Here is a 24,276-nt window from a genome sequence, read left to right on the forward strand (position 1 = left end):
GACATCTATGTCGTGGTTTATCACATGGGTAACCGAAGGAAAATCATTAAACAAAGTTGGATATTTCTCAACAAGATTTAAAATATCAACCTGAGCTGATACAGACAAGTGTAACAATTTTTCTGACAAATTCGACAAGGTTTCAGAATTTGGCAAACGAGCCGATAAAAATGATGCACTATTCATTCTCAAATCATCACTCGGTGCGTATTCTGACAGTGACACAGTAACTGGTGCAACAGTAGCGACAGATTTGCGAACATCAGAATCAGAACGTGACACATATGCCTTAAGCATATTAATGTGACAGACGCGTGATTTTCTCCTACGATCGGGGGTTTCAACTATATAATCCGTATCTCCAAGTTTCTCTTTTATCCCATAAGGACCAGCAATTTTGCTTGAGCGCCGAACCTGGCGTTGGAATTAAAACGAGAACCTTATCTCCTGCCTGAAATGATCGGGTGACGGTTTTTATCGTAGCGGGTTTTCATTTGATTTTGTACTGAACTGAGTGAGCTTTTGCCAACCTCCACACTGAATGCAAGCGTTCACGAAATAAACTGACATAATCTAAAACACTGGTAGTTGGCGACATACGAGTGGATGACAGAATTTGTTCTTGCAGAATTTTCAACGGACCACGAACTGTGTGTCCAAAAACTAACTCGGAAGAACTGAATCCAAGAGAAGCTTGGGTAGTATTTCGAACTGCGAATAACAAGAGTGGAATGTGCTCATCCCATTCCTTCTCATATTCCACACAAAAGGTCCTGAGCATTGACTTTAAAGTTTGATGGAACGTTCGATAGCGCCTTGCGATTGAGGGTGGTACGCACTGGATACTTGATGTTTGATAGCTAACTGTTTCATTACCTTTGCGAACACGTTAGACATAAAATTAGTACCTTGGTCAGATTGAATGTACTTGGCATTCCAAAAGTAGTACAAAACTTAACCACTGCTTTGACAATGGTACGAGCTTTAATAGAACGCAATGGTATGGCTTCAGGAAATCTGGTGGATGCACACATTAACGTTAAGAGATAAGAATTTCCAGACTTTGTTTTAGGTAATGGCCCCACACAGTCAATCAGGATTCGTTCAAATGGTTCTCCTAATACAGGTATAGGCTTCAACGGAGCAGGAGGAAGTATTTGATTTGGTTTACCAGCAATTTGGCATGCATGACAAGATTTACAAAATTTAGCTACATCCGACTTCATGGAAGGCCAAAAGAAATGTTTCAACAACTGATCATAAGTTTTGCGAATGCCCAGATGACCTGAAAGTTCGTGATCATGAGCTACACTCAGTACATGTTGTCTGTAAGGCTTGAACAATTACTTGAAAAACAGTACTCCAGTCACTCTTTGCATGACGTGGAGACCACTTACGCATCAAAACATCCTCTTCAAGTAGTATGCCACAGGATGCACGGACAAATCAGACAGCTCGACGGCAGCTTTTATACAATGACTTAAGGTTTGATCAGTACGCTGAGCTTCAATCAACATTGGTTTACCAATGGGTAATCGACCGGAAGTGCACACACTTCTACGTCAACAGTATCCTCACCTTTCTTTATACTATTAAAATTGTCAACACTCAGAAAAGAATCTGAGAGATCTACGGTATCTCTAAATTTACATGCTTGAGATCGAGTAACAACACATGTGCCAAACACATCAGGAAATTCCTCGCACAACACATCACCATCAGGTGCAACAGGAGTATCTATTACCTCAGGCAGACAAAAAACTTTGTCACCTGCCAAATCATTCCCAAGAATGAGTGACACATCTTTAACAGGTAATTGTGCACGAAGTGCCAGTTTAACACTCCCTGAAATAATTCCCGATCGCAGAAACACTTGATGCAAAGGAACTTTAATTACCGTAAGATCAATCCCTTGAACTAACACACTGGAACCACAACTAGACTTTTCAGAAAATGGCAACGCACTTTGCAAGATAAACGATTGGGCGGCGCCAGTATCACGGAGGATGCGAATGTGCTTCATCTCAGAACTGGCTTCAGTCAGTGAAACTATACCATCGTAAATGAATGGTTCAAAAGTTGACTCAACCGACGAACTTATAGATTCGTTTTGCCCAAGTAACAAAACTGAGCTCTCGATCAAAGCAACACTTTTCGAAGGGTTTTCCCTTCTACCTGATTTGCGCTTCAAAGTGGGACAATTTGCAATGAGGTGCCCAACCTCATGACAATAAAAGCATTCGCGGTTTTCCTTACCGCTCACACTTACTACTCTCTTATGTACTACAGCAGTATCTCTAGAAGGACACCCTCGACTAGGAACAATACGCTTTACAGGTGAAAATACTACTCTGTGCGCAAGTACAAATTCATCAGAAAAAACTGCGGCTTCAGAAAGAGAAGACACTTTCTGCTCATTTAAATATACGACGATTTTCTCCGACAGACAATTCTTAAATTCCTCCAACAGTATTAACTCCTTAAGTTGCTCAAACGTGTCTACCTTGTTTGAAGCACACCATCTATCAAACAAATTTGCTTTATCTCTAGCGAACTCAACGAACGCTTTGGCTAGGGTTTTCACAAGATTTCAAACTTTTGTCGGCACGCTGGGACTAGCTCGTACGCACGCAATACAGCACTTTTCATCACGTCATAATCCAAGCTCTGTTCAAGCGTTAATGCTGAGCAGACCTCTTGGGCTTTACCTACGAGTTTGCATTGCAGCAACAGCGGCCAAACATTCCGCGGCCATTTTAACGTAGCAGCAATCCGCTCAAACACCGTGAAATAAGTATCTACCTCACTTTCTCTGAACAGCGGTACGAGTGAAATTTGTCGACTAACATCAAATTCAGGTTGACTTACTTGTGGATTTCGTCGAGGTGCAGGAATAGGAGTCGGAGTGGAAGCATTTATGGGTAACGGCGCTGGTATGCTCACGCCGAGCGCATCAGCAGCTGAATGTCTACCCGGTGACTTCCTGAGCTCGAGCTCCAACTCCTTGAGCTTGATTGCCCGTTGAGATTCTATTTCAACCGTGCGTGCATGCACCAGCTGACTTTGATATCGTTGCTTACTTAACTCTAGATCAAGCTCTTTTAGTCTGATTGCCAACCGAGGATCAATTGAAGAAGGGAGATCGTCGGGATCCATGCCGGCCATCTCCTCGGGTTTGGGATACTCCGCCCCCTCACCCACGGAAATTGGCAACTGATCTGCAACACCCGCTTCACTCACCTCCGGCAAAACTCCATTTTCCACCAAATGCTTATAAATCACCTCCTTGAGTTCTCGCTTCACTGCACCACGAAGAACTTTAATTTGATATAACTCAGCAATCGAAAATAAATCATCCTTACGACAAATGTCCAATTGTTCAACAGAAGGTTGAATTGCAAATTTTTCCAACTCAAATTTCGAAGACATTTCGAATTCCCTCCCCCTTAAATTGAAAACCACTAGCCAAACGAAAATATACAAAGCAAATTTCATCGGTCTTTTCTAAAATGCAATAACACGGCAACAAACACAAGCTTCCGATTTCATTGATTTTTTTCCTTTTTTTCTAACAAGTTCACAAATTCTCTTTAAAAGAGAATTAAAAGAATAAAAGAGGAAGTATAAATTTCGGTTTTAAGGCGAGCCCCAATTTCTGTTACGACCGTCTAGGGTCGGTCGCATCAGAAAGGGAAAGGAGAGTCTTATGCCAGAGAGAACAATGATTAACAAGCTTTTATTTTGAAAAAGTAAGGGTTTAGCATCAGGGAAGACAAGGCCAAAATAACAAACAAAAATAACTTATTAAACCTCTATCTTCCCTAAATCGAAATGAAAGAAAAATAAAATACAATTACAACTTACCTAACTCCCTTTCCCAAAAACAATATAATAAAGACATTTATACAGAAATAAAATGGCGTCTATCCCCTCGTCCCTTATCACAAATTCTTATAACCTATTTCAAAAGCTATCTATAAGTTATCAGTTAACCATTCACAATCAGAAGTAACAAATAACAACGGAGCAGAAACACACACAACTGCGCGGCACTACGATACAACGAGAAGTACTATGGCACAAGAGGCCTCGATCAGCATTTTAGGGGAATCCTTTATCCAAGTCAGGCAAGGATAAGAACCAATCGCCACCTCCATCCAATTAACTCCAAGAACCGCCTTCCTGAAAACAAATATAGACATACACAAAAAAAACACAAGAGGGCAGCAAAGAAACAACAGACAAATGACTGAAGGTCATAACACAATATTTACTGCTTTGTTCTATTTCACCAATGAAAATAATTCCAAACAAAGATCACAGCAGAAGTATTGCACAATCTCCAAGCTACACTCCACGGGGTTTTGTTACTGAATGATTCAGCGTTTTGAACTAATCCATTGAATGACTCAGCCCTTTCACACATACAGACTTTTGCGGGAAATTACTGGTAAATTGCCGTAAAGAGATCATGTGTGAACAGGACCTTTTCAAAAATACCGGTAAATTCGTTCCGGCAATTTACCGGTATGAGAAGTTGTAACATTACCAGTAAATTGCCGAAATTCTGCTGTGTGTGAACGCAGAAGGAAAATTACCGGTATGAGCACGTACGAGTTCAGAACACGGTGACATAAGACGTCTACTCCGGGCAAATCCAGAGCCGTTGAAATTCAAAATTCAACAGCTCTGGGCCAATCATAACATTCTGATGCAGATGACGCATTTACTCCGCGCTGTGTTTGAAGTCGTGCGATGTCTCTGGGCCAAAAGAAGCAGCATGAACGTGAACATTTGGCACAAAAATTAAAACATCAACAAAAACACTAATCACGTTTACCCCTCCATGTTTACAAACACAACACCGTGAGGCGCAGCCGTTTAGAGGTCATTTCCGCTTTATGATGTCACAGAATTTACCGGTAATTTAAAACCGATGTGTGAATGGTGCTTTACTGGAAAAAAGACGGAATGCTGTTGCCTGTATGAACAGCGCAGTTTTGAATTTACCGGTAAAGTCGTTCTAGTAATTTTACGGCAATTTACTGGTATTACTATGTGAAAGGGGCCATTAAGTGATTTACCGCCATCTATTGGTGGTTTAGTATGTTGAAAAGTATGCACCCCAACATTTTGTATATTCATAAATGTTTTTAAAACATTAATTTCATAACATTTATTGCAGTTGTTTATTTATTGCAGTTGTAATTTTGCAGTGTCAATTATTTAATCTGACTGGTAATAGCCCTATAGTGTATATGAATTTATTGATAAATTGTAATAATTTGACATGAAAGACATGAAAACATAAAATTGTTTACACCACCAAAAATCTTGGTGATGCATGCAGTACTTTTGTGGGGATATTTTGTATGGAGTATTGTCTGCTGATATGAAAAGTTCACCGTATCTCGTAATAATAAATAGCATTTTTGACAGTGATGATATTTTGTTTTCTTTTTACATTAAACACATTAAATATTACATATATGTAATGTGTATTTCTATTACAGGTTTAGGTCTTAAATTTCATATAAGGTGGTATTAAAAAGTCTTAAATTAAACTTGTTCACATCTGTAGAAACCCTGCCCCCAGCTGCACTGAACAAAAGCATGATGGGAAACGACTTGCTGACAACACAGCTTAATTCTCACTGGTTCAAACAACCGTGATGCTGCATTCTCTAAAATGTTTAATTTTTATATCTGATATCATGTGATTTCTTTTAAAATTATGCATGAAAATTCACAAAACTATGACAGTGCAATCTCTGAGTGAGATATGTGATTGTCATATTTAAAAAAATAAATAAATAAATTAAAAAATACATATTTGTATTACAGTAAAAAATGATGATAAATGCATTTTTGATTGGAATTAAATAGCATGTACTTTAAGTGTTTTCTTCATTTATTACAGTATATTACAGTAAACATACACAACAGTTAGCCAATCATAGTAGTGGGCGTTTACTTCAGAGTCTACAATCTGCCACGCCCATTCAAACAGAGCGTTCTGATGAGGGGGGTTAAAAACAGGACAGAAAACAGCCTATAACTTCTGAATTATGTTTTTATCTTGATAGCATCGTGATAACATTATATGTGGACCTCAGAGAACAGTACAAAATAAAATAAAAAACAAAGACAGTTCATGACCCCTTTAAGAGGTTTTCAAATATTTTCTTAAGATCATCTTATTTTATTTCCTTAAGAAAATCACAGACTCAACAGGAAATAGGGAAAAGAATAATAATTTATAAATATTTTAAACCATTTATTTTGTTTAATACATTTATGATCAATTAAATAAAATAAATATATAAACTATTTTTAGCAGATCTTGTAATAATTTATATATACATATATGTTTACTGCTTTTAAATTCACGAAAATCTTCTGAAGAAAAAAGTTTCTTAAAGATAAATATATTCAATATTCATTTAGAAAATTACAGGTTTTGACAGGTTTGACTTGTTTTTGTAGAATTATTACTGAATTTCAATTTCCGCAAAGTCACATGTCACACATCATGACCAGTTTATATTATTGATGATCGTCACTTCAGAGAATTTGTGCACAGTGTTATGATGTCATGCTTAATTACAACAATTAATTTGAACCAGTCCAAAAAATTAATTAATTACCTTACCTTTGGGGATTTAAGAAACATTGGAAGTTATCCTAACTTTAAGAAGTTATTTTCAATGATTAAGATTTTACCAGTATTTTGAATTTTACACTGCAGTTAATAGAAATGTCCATAAAATTAATGGATATTGTCCTGTGTAATGAGCTGCCCGTACCTTTTCTGTTATTTTACAGATTTACTTTTTACAGTGTAGGTTAATTTTAATATTTTTAAATAAGTCTTTTGAAACTGTAATCTTTTGGTTGAGGAAGGTGAATGCATCAGTTTTGTGTTACTTGTATGTAGATATAAATGTATGTGATTTTTGTATGTATGCTGTTTTTAATGCTACTATAATTTAATAAATACATTTTCTTGAATTAATTAGGCTACACTACTTTTTAATAATAATAATAATAATAATAATAAATTCACACATTTAGTTGTTTCAGACCTGTATAACTTAAATAATACAATTTAACAGTGGGGTGAACTATCCCTTTAAGGCACAATGAACTCACGTAGCGTCGTTTCCATGACGACTAAATTAGTCATATACCCAACTGCATCTCAGCCAGCTGTTTAGTGAACTCAACGGCAAAATAAAACACTTCTTTCGTGTTTTCACTCTTACAAGGAGCAATGTAAGTTGTCGTGTGATTTATAAACATGTTTTTACTTAATTCGTACTGTACTTCAGATTCATTATTCATTTTCACATGCGTTTCTAAACTACCAACAGAATGCGACAGCGTTTACGACAGTGAATCAGGACGAAATTAGCGAAAAGACTTAAGAGGTGAGGAAAAATAAGTACGTTAGCTATATCATAAAATACGGCATTTGATACAATGGGATATGATATATTACCAGTGATTAGACCAGGGATGGGGAACGTTGATCCTGGAGGGCCACCCTCCTGCAGAGTTTAGCTCCAACCCTGAAAAAACCTGGAAAAAAATACCTAACTGCATCCTGAAGACCTTGATCAGCTGGTTCAGTGTGTTTCCAGGATCAGCGTTCTCCACCCCTGGATTAGACAGAGGTGTGTGAGGTGAGTTTCACCCGCTCTTAAAGGGATACGTTAGTTCAAGTAAAAAATTGTCATCATTTACTTACCCTCATGTTTTATTTTATATTATGTTATTAAAAATATTATGATTTTATCATTTTAGTTTGGAGGATTAACAAAAATCATATTTTAAGATACTGTATTTAAAATAATATATATATATATTTTTTTTACTATGGTTATTTGAATGTTTTTATATTTTATTTATTTGTTGTTTTCATTTTAAATGTGTTTAAAATTTTAGTAATTTTGTTTTTGTTTTTTTATATATGTGTATTTAATACTTTTTATATTTTTTATATCTTACACACACATACATGCATTAATAAATAAATATATAGGCCATGTGGGATTTTAGTTTGACAGACAGAATTGACAAAAATTCTACTTTAAGATACTGTAATCAGTATATATACACGCACACACAGGTTATTTGAATTAGTTTTTAGATTTTTGTTTCATTTTCATTTTAATCGTAATTAAAGTTTTAGTAATTTTGTTTGTGTTTTTTATATTTGTACAGTTGTTAATTCTTGTGACCGTTAATAGAAATAGACATATTGTCTAATAAACTAACACAACTAATACAAAATAAAAATGACAAAAACAAACAAAATTACTAAAGAAATGTTTAGCTTTATTTATATATAGTTGTTATAAATGTTTGCTTTAATTTTAAAATAATAATTAGCAAAAAGGCTTCAGAGGTGAGGAAAAAATAAACAGCTATGAGATCAAATATGGGATGTTATTTATTAAATGTCTGCAGTGCGTCATGTACACTCTAAAAAAATCTGTAAAAATAGGGCACAGTATGCTGTATAATTTGAAGGAATGTTTCTGTATTTATTTTCTTACAGGTGATTTACCAGAATTTTACGCTTCGTTGCATTGTGTTTTAGAGTTAACACAAATGTCCATAAAATGAATGGATAATGTCGTGTGTAATGAGCTGCCAGTACTTTTTCTGTTGTTTTACAGATTTATTTTTTACAGAGTTTTTGAGAGTATAAAGTCCCCCATGCAAGTTTTGAAGCTTTGAAAATGACAAAAGCACCATAAAAATACAACCTATATGGTATAATTCAACTGTAAAGAATACCACACAGAGAGAGTGTGTCAGCCCATTAAAGCAGTCTATTAAATGCTTTTCTCAATGATAATGTAATCTGATCGTCCATGTAAAGAACTGCATTTCTCCCACTTAGAGTTGCACTTGGTGACCATTTCTGTGGCAACTTCTTTTGGTGACAGCAAAACTGTCAAGCTTTCAGAGTTTTGTTTTCTTCTGTATCCTTTAATGTAAAACCCACATAATGTTGATTATATGAAGCTGAGAAATAAGAGAACTTTACCAATCACAGTCCAAGGAGAGAAGTGAAAAAATCCTTTAAGGTAAAAGTATCTGAAAAAGCAAGCAGCTAAAGTCAATTTTAATGTTCTGTAATATTGTTTTATATATTATTTTAAAAATCTCTTCTAAAAGTGTCTTTCTTAGTATGTGTTAAAGTAACAGTTTTTCTATTACTTTTTGTGTGTTTTATAAGAGGCTATTTATTTTTATTTTTTCAATTGTTAGTCTGTATAAACAGTCTAAAAAGATGTCTTTGACCCATTGCATTCAGTTTCGCTGTGCTTAAATGGAAGAACACATCCTTAAGTGAATAAGAGTTTTATTAGCAAATGTGCTTTTTATGCAAAAAAGTAATGAGTTTTGTTTGCAGAAATGCTGTGTGCACTAGAAGAGAAAGTCCACCCAAAGGATATCAGCAACGTCCAGTTAGGAAATCTGAAAACTTTATTCTTAAACATCGAAAAGGTGAGACATAGTGACGAAAAAAAAAAAAAACATTCATGAAACAGCAAAAAACATAGAAACAACATGTTTGTGTGAAAACCTGCCCCAACCTGACATTTATGTCAGTGTGGTTTTGTGTTGTTTATCGAGCAAGCAGAAATATTATGATTTTATCATTTTAGTTTGGATGACAGAATTCACAAAATGGATTCGATTTTATACTGTATTTAATTTTTTTTTAAAAACCATGGTTACCTGAAATCAGTGTTATTTTAGTATCATTGACATAATATTGTAATTTTTAAATTGGGTTTTATTTTTATATTTACCATTTTCATTTCAAATGTACTTTTTAAAAATAATTTTATTTGTAATTATTACATTTTTATTATACTTATTAATTTTTATATCATTTTAAAATGATAAACAATAACTTTGCAACTAGCTGAAATTAAATAAGCTTTTTATATCTTATTTCAGTTAACATTTATTTAGTACAATTTTTTAATGGGTTTAATTTTAACAATAATAACGCTACTTGAAATGTTAATAAACCTAAACTATAATAAACTTCGAAAATAAACTTTAACTGAAATAAAACCTTAATCTTATTTTATGATCTTATGTTTTGCCGATCACATAAAAAAACTAATAAAAATGACAAAAACACAACAAAACTACTAAAACTTTTAAATGAAAATGAAAACAGAAAATATAAATATAAACATAAGAATATAAAATATAAATTAAATAAATATTAAATATTAATAAAAGCTATAGTAGTATCAGTGATAGTTAAAAAAAACCCACACAGGTTCGCAGTGAAGTTGCAGTATGTTTTCATAGCACAACTCTTTAAATGAGGTCTCTGCTCAGTCTCTGCTCCATTTTCCCATAATGCTTCTGTCTCTGTGTCTGACATCACTGCAGCAGTGCAGTTTTTCAGCGCAGCAGCAAATGCATTGTAGCCCATCCTGTCTGTGCCCTCCCTCCCCATCCCGTGCATCTGCGCTTCTCATTCTTGCTCACTGTTTCTGACACGAGCATGGATGAGGCAGCAGTGGAGCTGACCCTGGTGCAAACACTCGCTGTGAGTGCCGTTAAAGGCCGATATCTGTCTCTGTCTCCCTCCTTCCAGCGCTGCTCGCTCGCCTCCTGGATTAAAGAAAACATCAAGAAGAAAGAGTGCTGCTTCTATGTGGAGGATGGCAGGTATGAGGAGCATGATTTTTTAATGAGCTTGTCTTATAATGTTTACTCTGTCATACTGGGGAATTAACCCTTAAAAGCCTACTGTATCATATTTGATATGATCAACATGATCAAACTTTGCTGAAAAACGTCACAATCTACTACATGCCTTCTGTCGACTGATAGATAGTTTAGCCTTTTAGTATAATTGTACAAACGTCCACCTTCAGCTCGTGCTTCATGTGTCTTTTTGCTGTCAAATCTTTACTGATTTTAGTTAACTTAAGCATAGGGGAGTGCGATATTGACAAAAAAAAATATCTCAATATTTTCTGGGATTTTATCGATAACGATAATTAGACAATATTTTGCTGAGTGTGTTATTGTGCTGGTATCTTAAGGACTACCGTAGACAGCTGACTAATAATATTCTGTGATGGTCAGTTCACACTGATAGAAATTATACTTTCCCAATAAGTTTAGATTGATTTTTACCTTTATAAAGCCATTTTTATAAAAGTGAACTAGAAAAAGACATTTGGGTTGTTACCAAGCAAATGAAATCCATATCAATAAAATTCATCTTTGCAATGCAGAGGAAACACAGAAGCTGCATCTGAAGTGGCATTTAGATGTATTACACACTACTGTTTAGTGCAGAACATGAATGAATTTAACCTGCAATTACAAATGCATAAATAATATTTTTCTGTATCAAACATAAAACGCTGAATACTGTTATTTGAAATTATTTAAATAATAAAAGATACTTTAAAGGGGACCTATTATGCCCCTTTTTACAAGATGTAAAATAAGTCTCTGATGTCCCCAGAGCGTATATGTGAAGTTTTAGCTCAGAATACCCCACAGATACATTTTTATAACTTGTTAAAATTGCCACTTTTAGGGTATGAGCCCAAACACGCTGATTTTGAGTGTGTTGCTTTAAATGCAAAAGAGCTGTTGCTCCTGGAGAAGAGGGCGGAGCTTCAAGAGCTCAAGCTCAGGCATTAGCAGTGCTAGCCTTTGCAAACAAACACTCCACTATTAGTATACAAGCCTGTTATCTTTACAGAAAACATACTGTTTCAAATTCAGTCATCTGATTATACTGAATTACACAGACGGGGAGCATGGCGGGATAAAAATAAGAACATAGCTGGTCTCATGCTATCACAAACTTTATAAGTCCCACTTCTGATTATGAGCTCGACAACTTCAAGCGATTGACTCACATTGCTTTCATATGCAACTTTAAACTACCACATTCCTGTTCACGATCATTCTGATAGCACTTGAAGGCAGAATCAGTGAAAACAGGCAGCCATACAACTGTGTTCAAACACCTTATAAAAGTGATTTTTACATAATAGGTCCCCTTTAAATGTGAAATTAAAACCTCCAGTAGGTGGCAGCAAGTCACTTTTAATAAGTGAGCCATTTCGATTGAATCAAATCATTTAAACGGTTGATTTATTCAGGAATGAAACACCATCATGTTGCTCAGAGAGCAAAACAGCATTCAGGTTGTGTTTGGAATTATTTTTGTTGTCGAAAATCTCGAAATAGCGCAAAAACAGGCAATACGGTGTCTAAAACGTAAGTCTCTTAATTAACTTGTTTATTGAACTTTTGTAAAAAATAAATATTACGTTTGTAACCATGGTCAATTTTAGAGAAAAAAAACGGCACTCTTTGTGTGATATTGATTAACTATATGAAATTAAATGTCCCCATATCTTGAATTTTGTGATCATTCTAAATGTATTTTATTAGACTGAATCATGCAGCGGAAAACGCACTCTTGCACGCGCACTACTCTAGACTTCGCGTAATGTATGTGTGCACTCTGTAGGTGTGTTTTGAATGGTTTTTGCAAACTACTCGATAATGTCAAATCGCACATCGTTAAATCGTTAAACAATTATGATATAATCACAGACGATATATATCGCACACCCCTACGTAAGCATAACTAGTAATATTTCCAGATGAACACTTACTGGACTGAAGCAGCTATGCTTTACTTGATTCTACATCAACCATTTTTTATAAAAATCAGTGCATCTCAAATCTGATCATCAGGATCTTTTGAGGAACGTTTTTTTCCAGAAGCTTCACTTTCACTGTTCCTCAGCGGAGGAATGATCTTCACAAGCCTCCAAAACATCTCACATCTTCTGAAGACTGTTTAGCTACTTGTTCATCTCTCAGTCATCATTGGATTGCATTGCATCATTTAAATATCATCTTACTAAGACATATTATTGCAGATATATTGTGACGACTGATATATCATTTTATGCAAGTATCTGCTATAGCTACTGTTATAAAGATCTCATTAATTTATATTACAAGCCTCAGAATTTCATCCCTTTTTGGCCATATAAATATCAGCATCTGCACCAAATTGCATATTTTAGCTCAGTTTGGAATAATTAAAAAATGTCATCCTTGAGTTTGAGCTCCATATTCTCAGTGTATGTCATAAAAACCTGGTGTATCAAATATAATACCACATAAAAAAAAGTTCTTTCTGTCTTATGTTACAACACACTCTCTTCACCCCTTTGTGGTTGATTACAAAACATCAAACTCACTTTCACAACTGTTGCTTATTCATCCTAAGAAAGCAAGTAGTGCAAGAGCAAGCATTTTTATATCAAAGCATATACTGTATATATAGTGTTAACATAAAAACAAGCAAATAACATAACATTGAAGCAGGTAAATAGCAATATCTATATCCATATCCAAAACAAAGGGTTTAATGTAGTGTTGTATTAACAGAAACTATTTTTAAAATAATCATTTACTTATCTAGACCTATATGACTTTGACACAAAAGATATTTTGCAGAATATCTGAGCTGCTGTTTTCCATGCAATGAAAGCGAAAGGTGATTTTTATTGCTGCAAAATAAAAATAAAAAATCCTGACTTGCTCATCTTTTAAAAGTTATTCTGTTCAAATATGACGTATAATTGATTATGTCAATCATACACTGTAAATACTGTAAAGAAAATATTATTTAAGTGCAGTTAACAAGAAAATACTGTTTCAGTCTTTCCACTTAAAAATGTAATGTTTAATTCAGTGTGTTACTTCTCATTCCTTTGTAATTATTTGTGAAATTTACTAGCAATTTCTCAGTAAAAATCGTTTCAACTTAATCCAACATCAAATGTTTATGCAACTTCACTTTACATCAATATAACTGTGGTCAAGTGGTCAACCAAAGATCACGTGTATACACTCCTGTTAGATTCTGTGTGTAGTTCAGCAACATTCGGACAATATGTGTGCTGCGCGTGTTGTTGGGCTGTAACTCATGTGTGGATAACATGGATTACTGTTGACAGGGAGGGGATTTGTAAGTGTGGTTACCCAAAGATCCAGCACTGCGATGAGGCCATCAAACCGGAGGACTATATGGGGGAGCAGTGGGACAAACACAGACACGTCAGAGAGGTGCCCACTGATGCCTTTGGAGATATCAGCTTTGGAGGACTTGGACAGAAAACCGGGAAGGTAAAATTATGTCTCCAGTGTATTATAGATGTTTAAAGAATAGTTCACCCCAAAATTAAAATTAGCTGAAAATGTACTCACCCTCAGGGCATCACAGGTGTAGATGAGTTTGTTTCTTCAGATTTGGAGAAATATAGCATTACTTCACTTGCTCACCAATACATCCTCTGAAGTGAATGGGTGCCGTCAGAATAAGAGTCCAAACAGCTGATAAAAACATCACAATAATCCACAAGTAATCCACACCACTCCAGTCCATCAGTTAATGTCCTGAGAAGTGAAAAGCTGCGTGGTTGTAAAAAACAAGTCCATCATTAAGACGTTTCAACTTCAAACTGTCACTTCTGGATAAAATGTGAGTGCATAATCCATAATAACGCTTCCTCCAGTGAAAAAGTCCATCTCCTGTTGTCTCTCACATCAAAATTCAGCCACATATTTGTTTAGAGCTGTTTTGGTTTGAAAACGGTGCTTGATCTGTGCAGATTTTCTCCTGATTCAGACCAGATGACTTTCTCACTGAAGGAAGCGTTGATATGGATTATGGGCTCATATTTTGGTCTGAAGCGAAAGTTTGACATGCCTTAATAATGGATTTGTTTCTTACAATCACACAGCTTTTGTCTTCTCAAGATGTTAATTGATGGACTGGAGTGGTGTGGATTACTTGTGCATTATTGTGATGTTTTTATCAGTTGTTTGAACTCTCATTCTGACGGCACCCATTCACTGCAGAGCATCCAGAGTTATGTATGTGAACTCACAAAAGGGCTTCTGTGGTGTGTGTTTAGTATGTTCGGGTATCGTCGGACACGTCCTGTGAGAGTCTGTACCAGCTGATGACTGAACACTGGAAACTGCGTTCGCCGAATATGCTGATATCAGTGACCGGCGGAGCAAAAAACTTCTACATAAAGACTCACCTGAAGGACAAGTTCCGCCGGGGCCTCATCAAAGTCGCCCAGACCACAGGTACAGTAGCCTGCATAAGGGCCGGGATTGTCATGTTATCACAAAGCTCTCTATGTAAAGTTATAGAAGTATGTTCAAATTTAGTCTCATATATTCAGCAATCAGCATACTTGCACAAGGCAATATGTACTATATAGCACATCTCAACTGCCTGATTGTTTGTATCAGGTACGTATCAAGGTTTCCACAGAACTATGAAGCAGCAGATCAGCATATTAGAATGATTTCTGAAGGATCATGTGACACTGAAGACTGCAGTAATGATGCTGAAAATGCAACTTTGATCAAAGAAATAAATTGCATTTTAAAGTATATTAACATCGAAAACAGAATTTTAAATCGTAATAATATTTCACAATATTACTGTTTTTACTGTAGTTTTGATCAAATAAATGCAGCCTTGGTGAACAAAAGAGACTTCTTTCAAAAACTTAAAAAATCTGAATTATTTCAAACTTTGAACTTATTCTTTTTATATATTTATATTCTTTTTAATTTTAATTCAAGTCTTAGTAGTTTTTCTTGTTTGTATCATTTTATTAGATTTTAATGTTTATACAGTTAAAAAAAAGTTTTAGTCTTTAGTTTTAGCTTATTAATTTTGGTTATTTTAGTACTTTAACTTAAACTAAATGAAAGTGATAAATGTTACCATGGCAACTCACTGAAATCATTTATTTCATATATTATATTTAGTTAAATTTATTTTTCCAGAGGGAAGTGATGCATTTATTTTTACTAATAAAACACATACATACATTAAACTTAAAAAAACACATGCAGCCATTAAATAACATCCCCAAAAATTATAGCAAAAGCTTGTCTATGATGCCTTAAATACTAAATGTAGGTAACTCGCCAGGTTTTCGCTATGGCTTTCAATAACCCTGACTGAAAATGAGAGAATTAGAGCATGTGTGTGCAACTGCCACAAACCGATCAAGCACAGGCTGCAGAATCAAGTTTTTGATGGTGTGTGACGACATGCTTTTTAAGGTGCATTAAACAGGTTAGACTAATCTACAATGCTTTCCGTGTGGCAGGTGCGTGGATCCTGACAGGAGGGACACACGCCGGTGTGATGAAGCACGTGGGCATGGCCGTGCGAGATTACACACTCAGCAGCGGTTTGATGGAGGGACAGATCGTCGTCATCGGTGTGGCACCCTGGGGAGTCATTCACAACCGACACGCACTCGTCCATCCTGAGGTGAGATGATTTCCTAATGATTTGGTCAGCCAAAACCTAGATACCATAATAAATGTTTAAACCGAGAAATTTTAAAATGTTATGCACAAAATGAGCTCATTTCAAATTTGATGCCTGTTACAGGTCTCAAAAAAGTTGGGACGGGGGCATGTTTACCATGGTGTAGCATCTCCTCTACTTTTCAAAACAGTTTGAAGACGTCGTCTGGGCATCGAGGTTATGAGTTTCTGGAGTTTTGGTGTTGGAATTTGGTCCCATTATAGGTTTCCAGCTGCTGAAGAGTTTGTGGTCGTCTTTGACGTATTTTTCGTTTAATAATAAGCCAAATGTTCTCTAAAGGTGAAAGACCATGACTGCAGGCAGGCCAATTCAGTACCCAGACTCTTCTACTAAGAAGCCATGCTGTTGTAATAGCTGCAGTATGTGGATTTGCATTGTTAGGGTTAGGCCTTCCCTGAAATAGACGTCGTCTGGAGGGGAGCATATGTTGCTCTAAAACCTTTATATACCTTTCAGCATTCATAGTGCCTTCCAGAATATGCAAGCCGTGATTTCCAACAAGAATGTCAAATTTGGATTCGTCTGACTTTTGTGCAGTCAGTGGACACTTTTCCACTTTGAAACAGTCCATTTTAAATGAGCCTTGGCCCACAGGACACGACGGCGCTTCTGGACCATGTTCACGTATGGCTTCCTTTTTGCATGATAGAGCTTTAGTTGGCATCTGCAGATGGCATGGCGGATTGTGTTTACCGACAGTGGTTTCTGGAAGTATTCCTGGGCCCATTTAGTAATGTCAATGACAGAATCATGCCGATGAGTGATGCAGTGTCGTCTGAGGGCCCGAAGACCACGGGCATCCAACAAAGGTCTTCGGCTTGTCCTTACGCACATAGATTTCTCCAGTTTCTCTGAAACTTTTAATGATGCTATGGACTGTAGATGATGAGATTTGCAAAGCCTTTGCAATTTGACATTGAGAAACGTTGTTTTTAATGTATTCCACAATCTTTTTATGCACTCTTTCACAGATTGGAGAGCCTCTGCCCATCTTTACTTCCGAGAGACTCTGCCTCTCTAAAACCTGATGTCAATTAACTTAATTAGTTGCTAGATGTTCTCCCAGCCAAATCTTTTCAAAATGTCTTGCTTTTTCAGCCCTTTCTTGCCCCTGTGCCAACGTTTTTGAGACCTGTAGCAGGCATCAAATTTGAAATGAGCTCATTTAGTGGTTAAAAGTGTACAATTTCTCCGTTTAAACATTTGTTATGTCATCTATGTTCTATTGTGAATAAAATATTGGCTAATTTGATTTGAAAGTCTTTTAGTTTTCATTTTATTCAAATTTAAAAAACGTCCATTTCTGGAATTCGGATTGTATAATATAAATTATAATATATATATATTTTTAGAAGCTGTTTTATTTTGAAAAAAATATTTATTTTAATTTGACATTTTTATCATTTAGTGAAATTAATTATTAGCTTTTCATCAACTCTCAAACCCCTTGTAGTTTCTGTTATGCTGTTAGTGATTTTATAACAACAGAGTTTTCTAGGATATCATCTTCTGTCTTTTCTAGGGTTGTTTCCCTGCGTACTACGCTCTGGACGAGCAGGGTCAGGGCCGTCTCTCCTGCCTCGATATCAATCACACTCACTTCATGCTGGTGGATGATGGCACTCACGGACATTATGGAGTTGAGATTGAGCTGCGGGCGCGTCTGGAGAAACTCATCTCTCAGCAATCGCTGGGAAATAGAGGTGCAGTGTTGAGGAAGCTTGACAAGATACAAATTACTCATCATTTAAAATAGCTTGTTTTCATATTTTAATATTGTACAATAGCCATCAATATCAGTTTAAAAGTTAGGGGGTCGGTAAGATTTTGTAATGTTTATGAAAGAAGCTTCCTCTGCTCACCAGGTCTATATTTATTTGACTAAAAATACAGTAAAAACAGAAAATATTGTGAAATATCATTGCAATTTAAAAAATGTATTCTATTGTAATATTTTTTTCAAATGTAGTGTATTCCTGTGATGAAAAGCTGAATTTTCTTAATTTTTATTACTCTAGTCTTCAGTGTCACATGATCCTTCAGAAATCATTCACAGATGAATTGAAAGTTTAAAAGAACAGCATTTATTTAAAACAGAAATCCTTTGTAACATTATGAATGTCTCTACTGTCATTTTTTCATTATTTAATACATCCTTTCTGATTAAAAGTATAACATTTTTTCAGAAAGAAAAAACTTACTGACCCCAAACAGTAGTGAATTTTGTAGAAATATATGCAACCGTATGCATATGATCATAGAAAAGTCTTGATAATTAACAAAGCTTTTCTACATTTTATGTATCTGCACAACAGTAAGAAATTGTTTGACCTGAATACAAGTAATCCATGAGATAATTCTGTCACTTTTAATTGTCATGTTTATTTATAGGCCTCTCTTGCCTCCTCTGATGGATCAACACTGAATAGTTTTTTTTAACCACTTTACTGGAATGAATGATTCACTAAAATGAATCAGACTTTCTAGCTGTACTATAATGCTGTCACACAACTTTAGTTAGATACTCCGCAGCACTGAAGAGATGAATAGTAAACAGACAGACAAAGGTCAGAGGTCAGCAGACGACCTTTGCCTGACCTTTCAGACCAGCAGTGGCTTTCATACACAAAGGAACATGTTTGCTTGCATGATTTGTATTTGACAGCTCATATACTGTAAAGGCCAACATGAAAAGCAGTTTTCTGTCCTGTGTGAATGTATTTCCTGCTGAAAGAGGAAGTTTAGGCAGGAAAAATTTTTGGCAGAATTTTGATTTCATGCTTTTCACTAGTCATTTTTGATTATTTGTGGTGTGTTTTGTCCTTCCATCAGAGAGTGGAGTGACAATACCAGTGGTCTGTGTGGTATTGGACGGCGGTCCAGGAACACTAAACGTGAGATTTTAAAGTCATCAGCTTCATAGATCGCAGTGAAATGTTCTTCCATTAGGCTTAATTGACATGTTTATTCACAGACCATCTACAATGCAATGCTGAAACACACGCCGTGTGTGGTGCTGGAGGGTTCTGGACGCCTGGCGGATGTCATCGCTCAGGTGGCGGCTCTGCCCGTGTCAAAGGTCACCCTGGTCCTTATCAACCAGCTCATGAAGAGGTTTTTTGGACAAGAGTACAAAAGCTTCACTGAGGTGCAGGTCATTGAGTGGACCAAGAAGGTAACGGACAAAAACATACATTTCATAACTTTTCAGACAAAATATGGACAAAATATGAGAAATGTGTCTTAATTCCATAGCAAAGTTTGAGTGTTTTTTTTTAAATTATGAAATAAGTCTCTTCTGCTCACCAAGGCTGAATTTATTTGATTAAAAATACATTAAAAACAGTAATATTGTGAAATATTATTACAATTTAAAATATCCATTTTCTGTGTGAATATATGTTAAAATGTAATTTATTCCTGTGATGTAAAGCTGAATTTTCAGCATCATTACTCCAGTCTTCAGTGTCACATGATCCTTCAGAAATCATTCTAATTTGCTGCTCAAGAAACATTTCTGATTATTATCAATGTTGAAAACAGTTGTGCTGCCCAAAATTTTTGTGGAAACTGATGCATTTTATTTTTCAGGATTCTTTGATGAATAGAAAGTCCAAATGAACATGTATTTGAAATATACATTTTTTGTAACATTATAAATGTTTTTACTGTCACTTTTGATCAACTTAATGTGTTTTTGTTGAACAGAAGTATTAATTTAATTACCGACCCCACACTTTTGAATGATAGTGTATATTGTATTCTGGTTCATAAACCAATAAGACAATTATTTTAATGAATATTAAAACGATTCATGAATCAATCTGAAAGTATTTATGTAATTTTTTGTAAATATTGTGTAAAATAAATGGTGTTCATGTAAACTTAAGATTTATTTACTTAAATATTTATTAGTGCTGTCAATCGATTACAAAAAAAAATAACTAATTAATCTTACATTTTTTCTGAAATCATGATTAATCCCACCTAACAACAGTTTTTAAATATACTTTTGTATTGCAATAATTTCACATTCAATCTTATCTTCAAATTAATGTAGAAGCAACATAAAGATAGTATATTTTTAATATTTCTTTAATGGCATCTTTATTACTGAAGGCAAGTATCACTGATATACTACTGACGTCTCTGAGAAATTGTTATTTTCTTCCTAATATTTGACCATTGACTATAGCCATTCAACATTGCAGTATAATTGAGAGCGATCAATTTTAACATGTATTAGACTTTAAATAACTACTTCTAATTTAAGTGAACTTTAAACAATCATCACTTATAATAAATGTCATATTTACCTGTGCCCTTCAGCAAGTAGGAAACATACAGAAATTGAATAAAGTCATCAAACACTAAATTCTAAATTAAATAGAGATGAATCCTTAAAGCTACAAAAGGTTATTGATTTTCTCTTTTTTTCTTTGATTAACAGATATCACAGCAGCTGGTTATTAGGTTATTTGGCTGCCATTACTTTAAGAGCTGGCGCTGCTGAATATGATGTGGATCTGACACGCATGCTTGTCGTTTCAGTCGCGTTTTAATATGAAGTGATACAGGATACCATAGAACATGAAATATGAGTGCTCTCAGAAGTGTCATAATAAATGTATCTTAAGCAATGAATGATTGTTTTTTTTGTCTTTCTTTAGATTCAGGACATCATCCGAATGCCTCATTTGCTCACTGTGTTTCGTATTGACGAGGATAAAAACTATGACGTTGACGTTGCCATTCTACAGGCTCTGCTGAAAGGTACGAGTCCATATCACGTTTCAAAGGCACATGTCACGGTGCACACACACGAAGGAAGCGAGGAGACGTGGATAAACTCACATAAACCGTCTTTAATCCAAACAAGGCAATACAAGGCAGGGCAGACACACAGGAACACCGGGAGTAACGAGTAGACCAGACGAAAAGGAACTGAACGGGCAGGAACTAATATACACTTAGGTAAACTCAGGAACCGCTTCCATATCCGCGACAGGTGTGGCAGGCTGCTCGGGAATGGCCTCCGCGGCCATGACTAGAGAAGCCGCCTGCCCAAACGAGTCTCCATGGACAAGACAAGATTAAAACTGTTCCTGTGGACACAACAAGACTTTAAAATGACTGGACTCTGGTCAGGGGCTGGAGCCTGGACTGGACTCTGGTCAGGACACTGGGAACGGAACTCCTGGCCGTGACTATGGAACTGGATGCTCTGGACGGACGGCGGGCTTGAGGGAGCCACAGCCGGTGGGTGTGAGTGAACGGCGGCCCACAAACTTGACTATGGAGTGGCCGGCGGGCTTGGGATAGCCACTGCCAGCAGGCTGGACAGATGATCGGCCGACAGACTTGACTGATTATCAACCAGTAGACTTGACAGACGAGCGGCCAGAGGACTCGCAGCACTCGCGGTGATCCCGCCGAACTCCCACACATTATCCGCGGGCTATGGCAGGAGGACGAGCGGCGACTTCCATGCCGCTTTCAAAAACGGAAAACAAAACGGTGAAAAGGGGGCGCCACTTACTTTCAGTTAGGTCTGGTCTTCAGTCACGGTGCGCACACACGAGGGAAGCGAGGAGACATGGATAAACTCAAATAAACAGTCTTTAATCCAAACAAGGCAGGGCAGACACACAGGAACACCGGGAGTAACGAGTAGACCAGACGAAAAGGAACTGAAAGGGCAGGAACTAATATACACTGGATAATTACACACACCTGAACTGAATAAACTAATAATCACACCGATCAAGGACAGGAACATGACCAAATATAGAAACATGAGGGCGGGAAACACACAACACACAACAGCACATGCTCAAGTCTGCATTTCTTAATCTGGAAATTGATGTCTTAAACTCGTTTTTCCGGGCAGCATGTAACTGGATTATGCTGGTAATGGATGGGTAACTAATGGCAGCAGTGAACGGGTTGAATCTTCAGCTTTTATCTTCACAGTGATCTAAAACCCCTTCAACATTATTCTTCATGTTATTTAAAATGACTTAAGCTAAATGCTGTGTAGTAAACATTCCTGATGGTTTCTAGAAAGAGTATATCACGTTCTTGCAGAAAAAACACAAGGGGTTTGTATTGTGCAGCTCAGTCTGGTTTCAGCACATTCATCCTCCCTGGAGAGTCTGGAAGTGTCTCTGATAGAGGAAGCTATAAGTGCTTAATCTATAGTAATGGATGGCACATCTCTGAAATGCTAAAGAGATTTGTATAGCTTTATTTAGCACTGAATACTATTACACACGGTTGCTTAAAAACACAGTTGACTGTCTTTGCATTAGATGCTTGTGACCAAGTGAAGTTCTTCAATGCAACACAAAAAAGATGTTAGTTTAAAAGATTAAACTAATTATTTTTGAATGAAATTCACATAAAAATAACCTTTTGATTCAAGTAAAGCCTCATAGCCATATATTTTCTTTAAGATAAGTATGATTTAATAAACCAGGAAATCCCTATAGGTGTTAAAAAAGTAAAAAAAAAATATAATATATATAAAATATATATATATACACACACACACACATAGCTGTTCAAAAGTTTGGAATCAGTAAGATTTTTAATATATTTAATGGAGTCTCTTATACTCATCAAGGATGCATTTATTTGATCAAAAATACAGAAAAAAACCAGTAATATTGTGAAATATTATTGCATTTTGTAATATTGGTTTCCTATTTTAATATACTTTAAAATATAATTTATTTCTGTGACGCAGCACTGAATTTTCATCAGCCAATACTCAAGACTTCAGTGTCAATTGATCCTTCAGAAATCATTCTAATATGCTGATTTATTATGAATGTTGAAACTGTTGTGCTGCTTAATTTTTTGGAACCTGTGATACTTTTTTCTTTGATTCTTTCATGAATAAAAAGTTAAAAAGAACAGCATTTATTCAATATAAGTCTTTACAATTACTTTTTATCCATTTAACACATCAGGCTAACACATTTAACACGCAGGTCAACATTGACTATAAATAATCATATTAGAATGATTTCTGAAGGATCACGTCACACTGAAGACTGGAGTAATGATGCTGAAAATTCAGCTTTGCTTCGCTGGAATAAATTATATTTTAAAGTATATTAAAATATAAAAAATTTAATTTTAAATTGCAATAATATTTTACAAAATTAATTTTTTTTCTGTATTTTTGATCAAATAAATGCAGCCTTGATGAGCATAAGAAACTTCTTTAAAAAATATAAAAAATCTTACTGATCCCAAACTTTTGAACGGCACTGTGTATATGTACTGTATCTCACAGAAGTGAGTAAACCCCTCACATTTTTGTAAACATTTTATTATATCTTTTCATGTGACAACACTGAAGAAATGACACTTTGCTACAATGTAAAGTAGTGAGTGTACAGCTTGTATAACAGTGTAAATTTGCTGTCCCTTCAAAATAACTCGACACACAGCCATTAATATCTAAACCGCTGGTCACAAAAGTGAGTACACCCCTAAGTGAAAATGTCCAAATTGGGCCCAAAGTGTCAATATTTTGTGTGGCCACCATTATTTTCCAGCACTGCCTTAGCCCTCTTGGGCATGGAGTTCACCAGAGCTTCACAGGTTGCCACTAGAGTCCTCTTCCACTCCTCCATGACGACATCACGGAGCTGGTGGATGTTAGAGACCTTGTGCTCCTCCACCATCCGTTTGAGGATGCCCCACAGATGCTCAATAGGGTTTAGGTCTGGAGACATGCTTGGCCAGTCCATCACCTTTACCCTCAGCTTCTTTAGCAAGGCAGTGGTCGCCTTGGAGGT

The 24,276-nt window shown here is 35.8% G+C and overlaps 2 protein-coding genes across 7 annotated transcripts in view; one reads left to right on the forward strand and one right to left on the reverse strand.

Moving 5' to 3' along the window:
- The window catches only part of LOC131547005 (uncharacterized), a 41,722-nt gene extending 38,188 nt beyond the window's left edge, over positions 1-3,534 (reverse strand). Inside the window, exon 1 of the mRNA XM_058787212.1 lies at positions 2,869-3,534. Within this exon, the coding sequence (XP_058643195.1) occupies positions 2,869-3,495 (627 nt within the window). The 5' untranslated portion in view covers positions 3,496-3,534. The remainder of the gene's footprint in view (positions 1-2,868) is intronic.
- A 3,633-nt stretch (positions 3,535-7,167) lies between these two features.
- The window catches only part of trpm2 (transient receptor potential cation channel, subfamily M, member 2), a 43,764-nt gene continuing 26,655 nt past the window's right edge, over positions 7,168-24,276 (forward strand). For 2 of the 6 annotated variants that reach the window (XM_058787990.1, XM_058787995.1), the window contains exons 1-12: positions 7,168-7,275; positions 7,374-7,430; positions 7,505-7,685; positions 9,428-9,522; positions 10,640-10,713; positions 14,055-14,223; positions 15,015-15,195; positions 16,239-16,405; positions 17,988-18,168; positions 19,298-19,359; positions 19,440-19,640; positions 21,136-21,238. In XM_058787990.1, the coding sequence (XP_058643973.1) occupies positions 9,430-9,522; positions 10,640-10,713; positions 14,055-14,223; positions 15,015-15,195; positions 16,239-16,405; positions 17,988-18,168; positions 19,298-19,359; positions 19,440-19,640; positions 21,136-21,238 (1,231 nt within the window). In that variant the 5' untranslated portion in view covers positions 7,168-7,275; positions 7,374-7,430; positions 7,505-7,685; positions 9,428-9,429. Of the gene's footprint in view, positions 7,276-7,373; positions 7,445-7,504; positions 7,686-9,427; positions 9,523-10,381; positions 10,714-14,054; positions 14,224-15,014; positions 15,196-16,238; positions 16,406-17,987; positions 18,169-19,297; positions 19,360-19,439; positions 19,641-21,135; positions 21,239-24,276 lie in introns of those variants that run through there. The other 4 variants (XM_058787992.1, XM_058787994.1, XM_058787993.1 and 1 more) reach the window with 4 other exon arrangements.

This window comes from Onychostoma macrolepis, chromosome 09, assembly GCF_012432095.1.
Source record: "Onychostoma macrolepis isolate SWU-2019 chromosome 09, ASM1243209v1, whole genome shotgun sequence".
NCBI classification, from domain to species: Eukaryota; Metazoa; Chordata; class Actinopteri; order Cypriniformes; family Cyprinidae; genus Onychostoma; species Onychostoma macrolepis.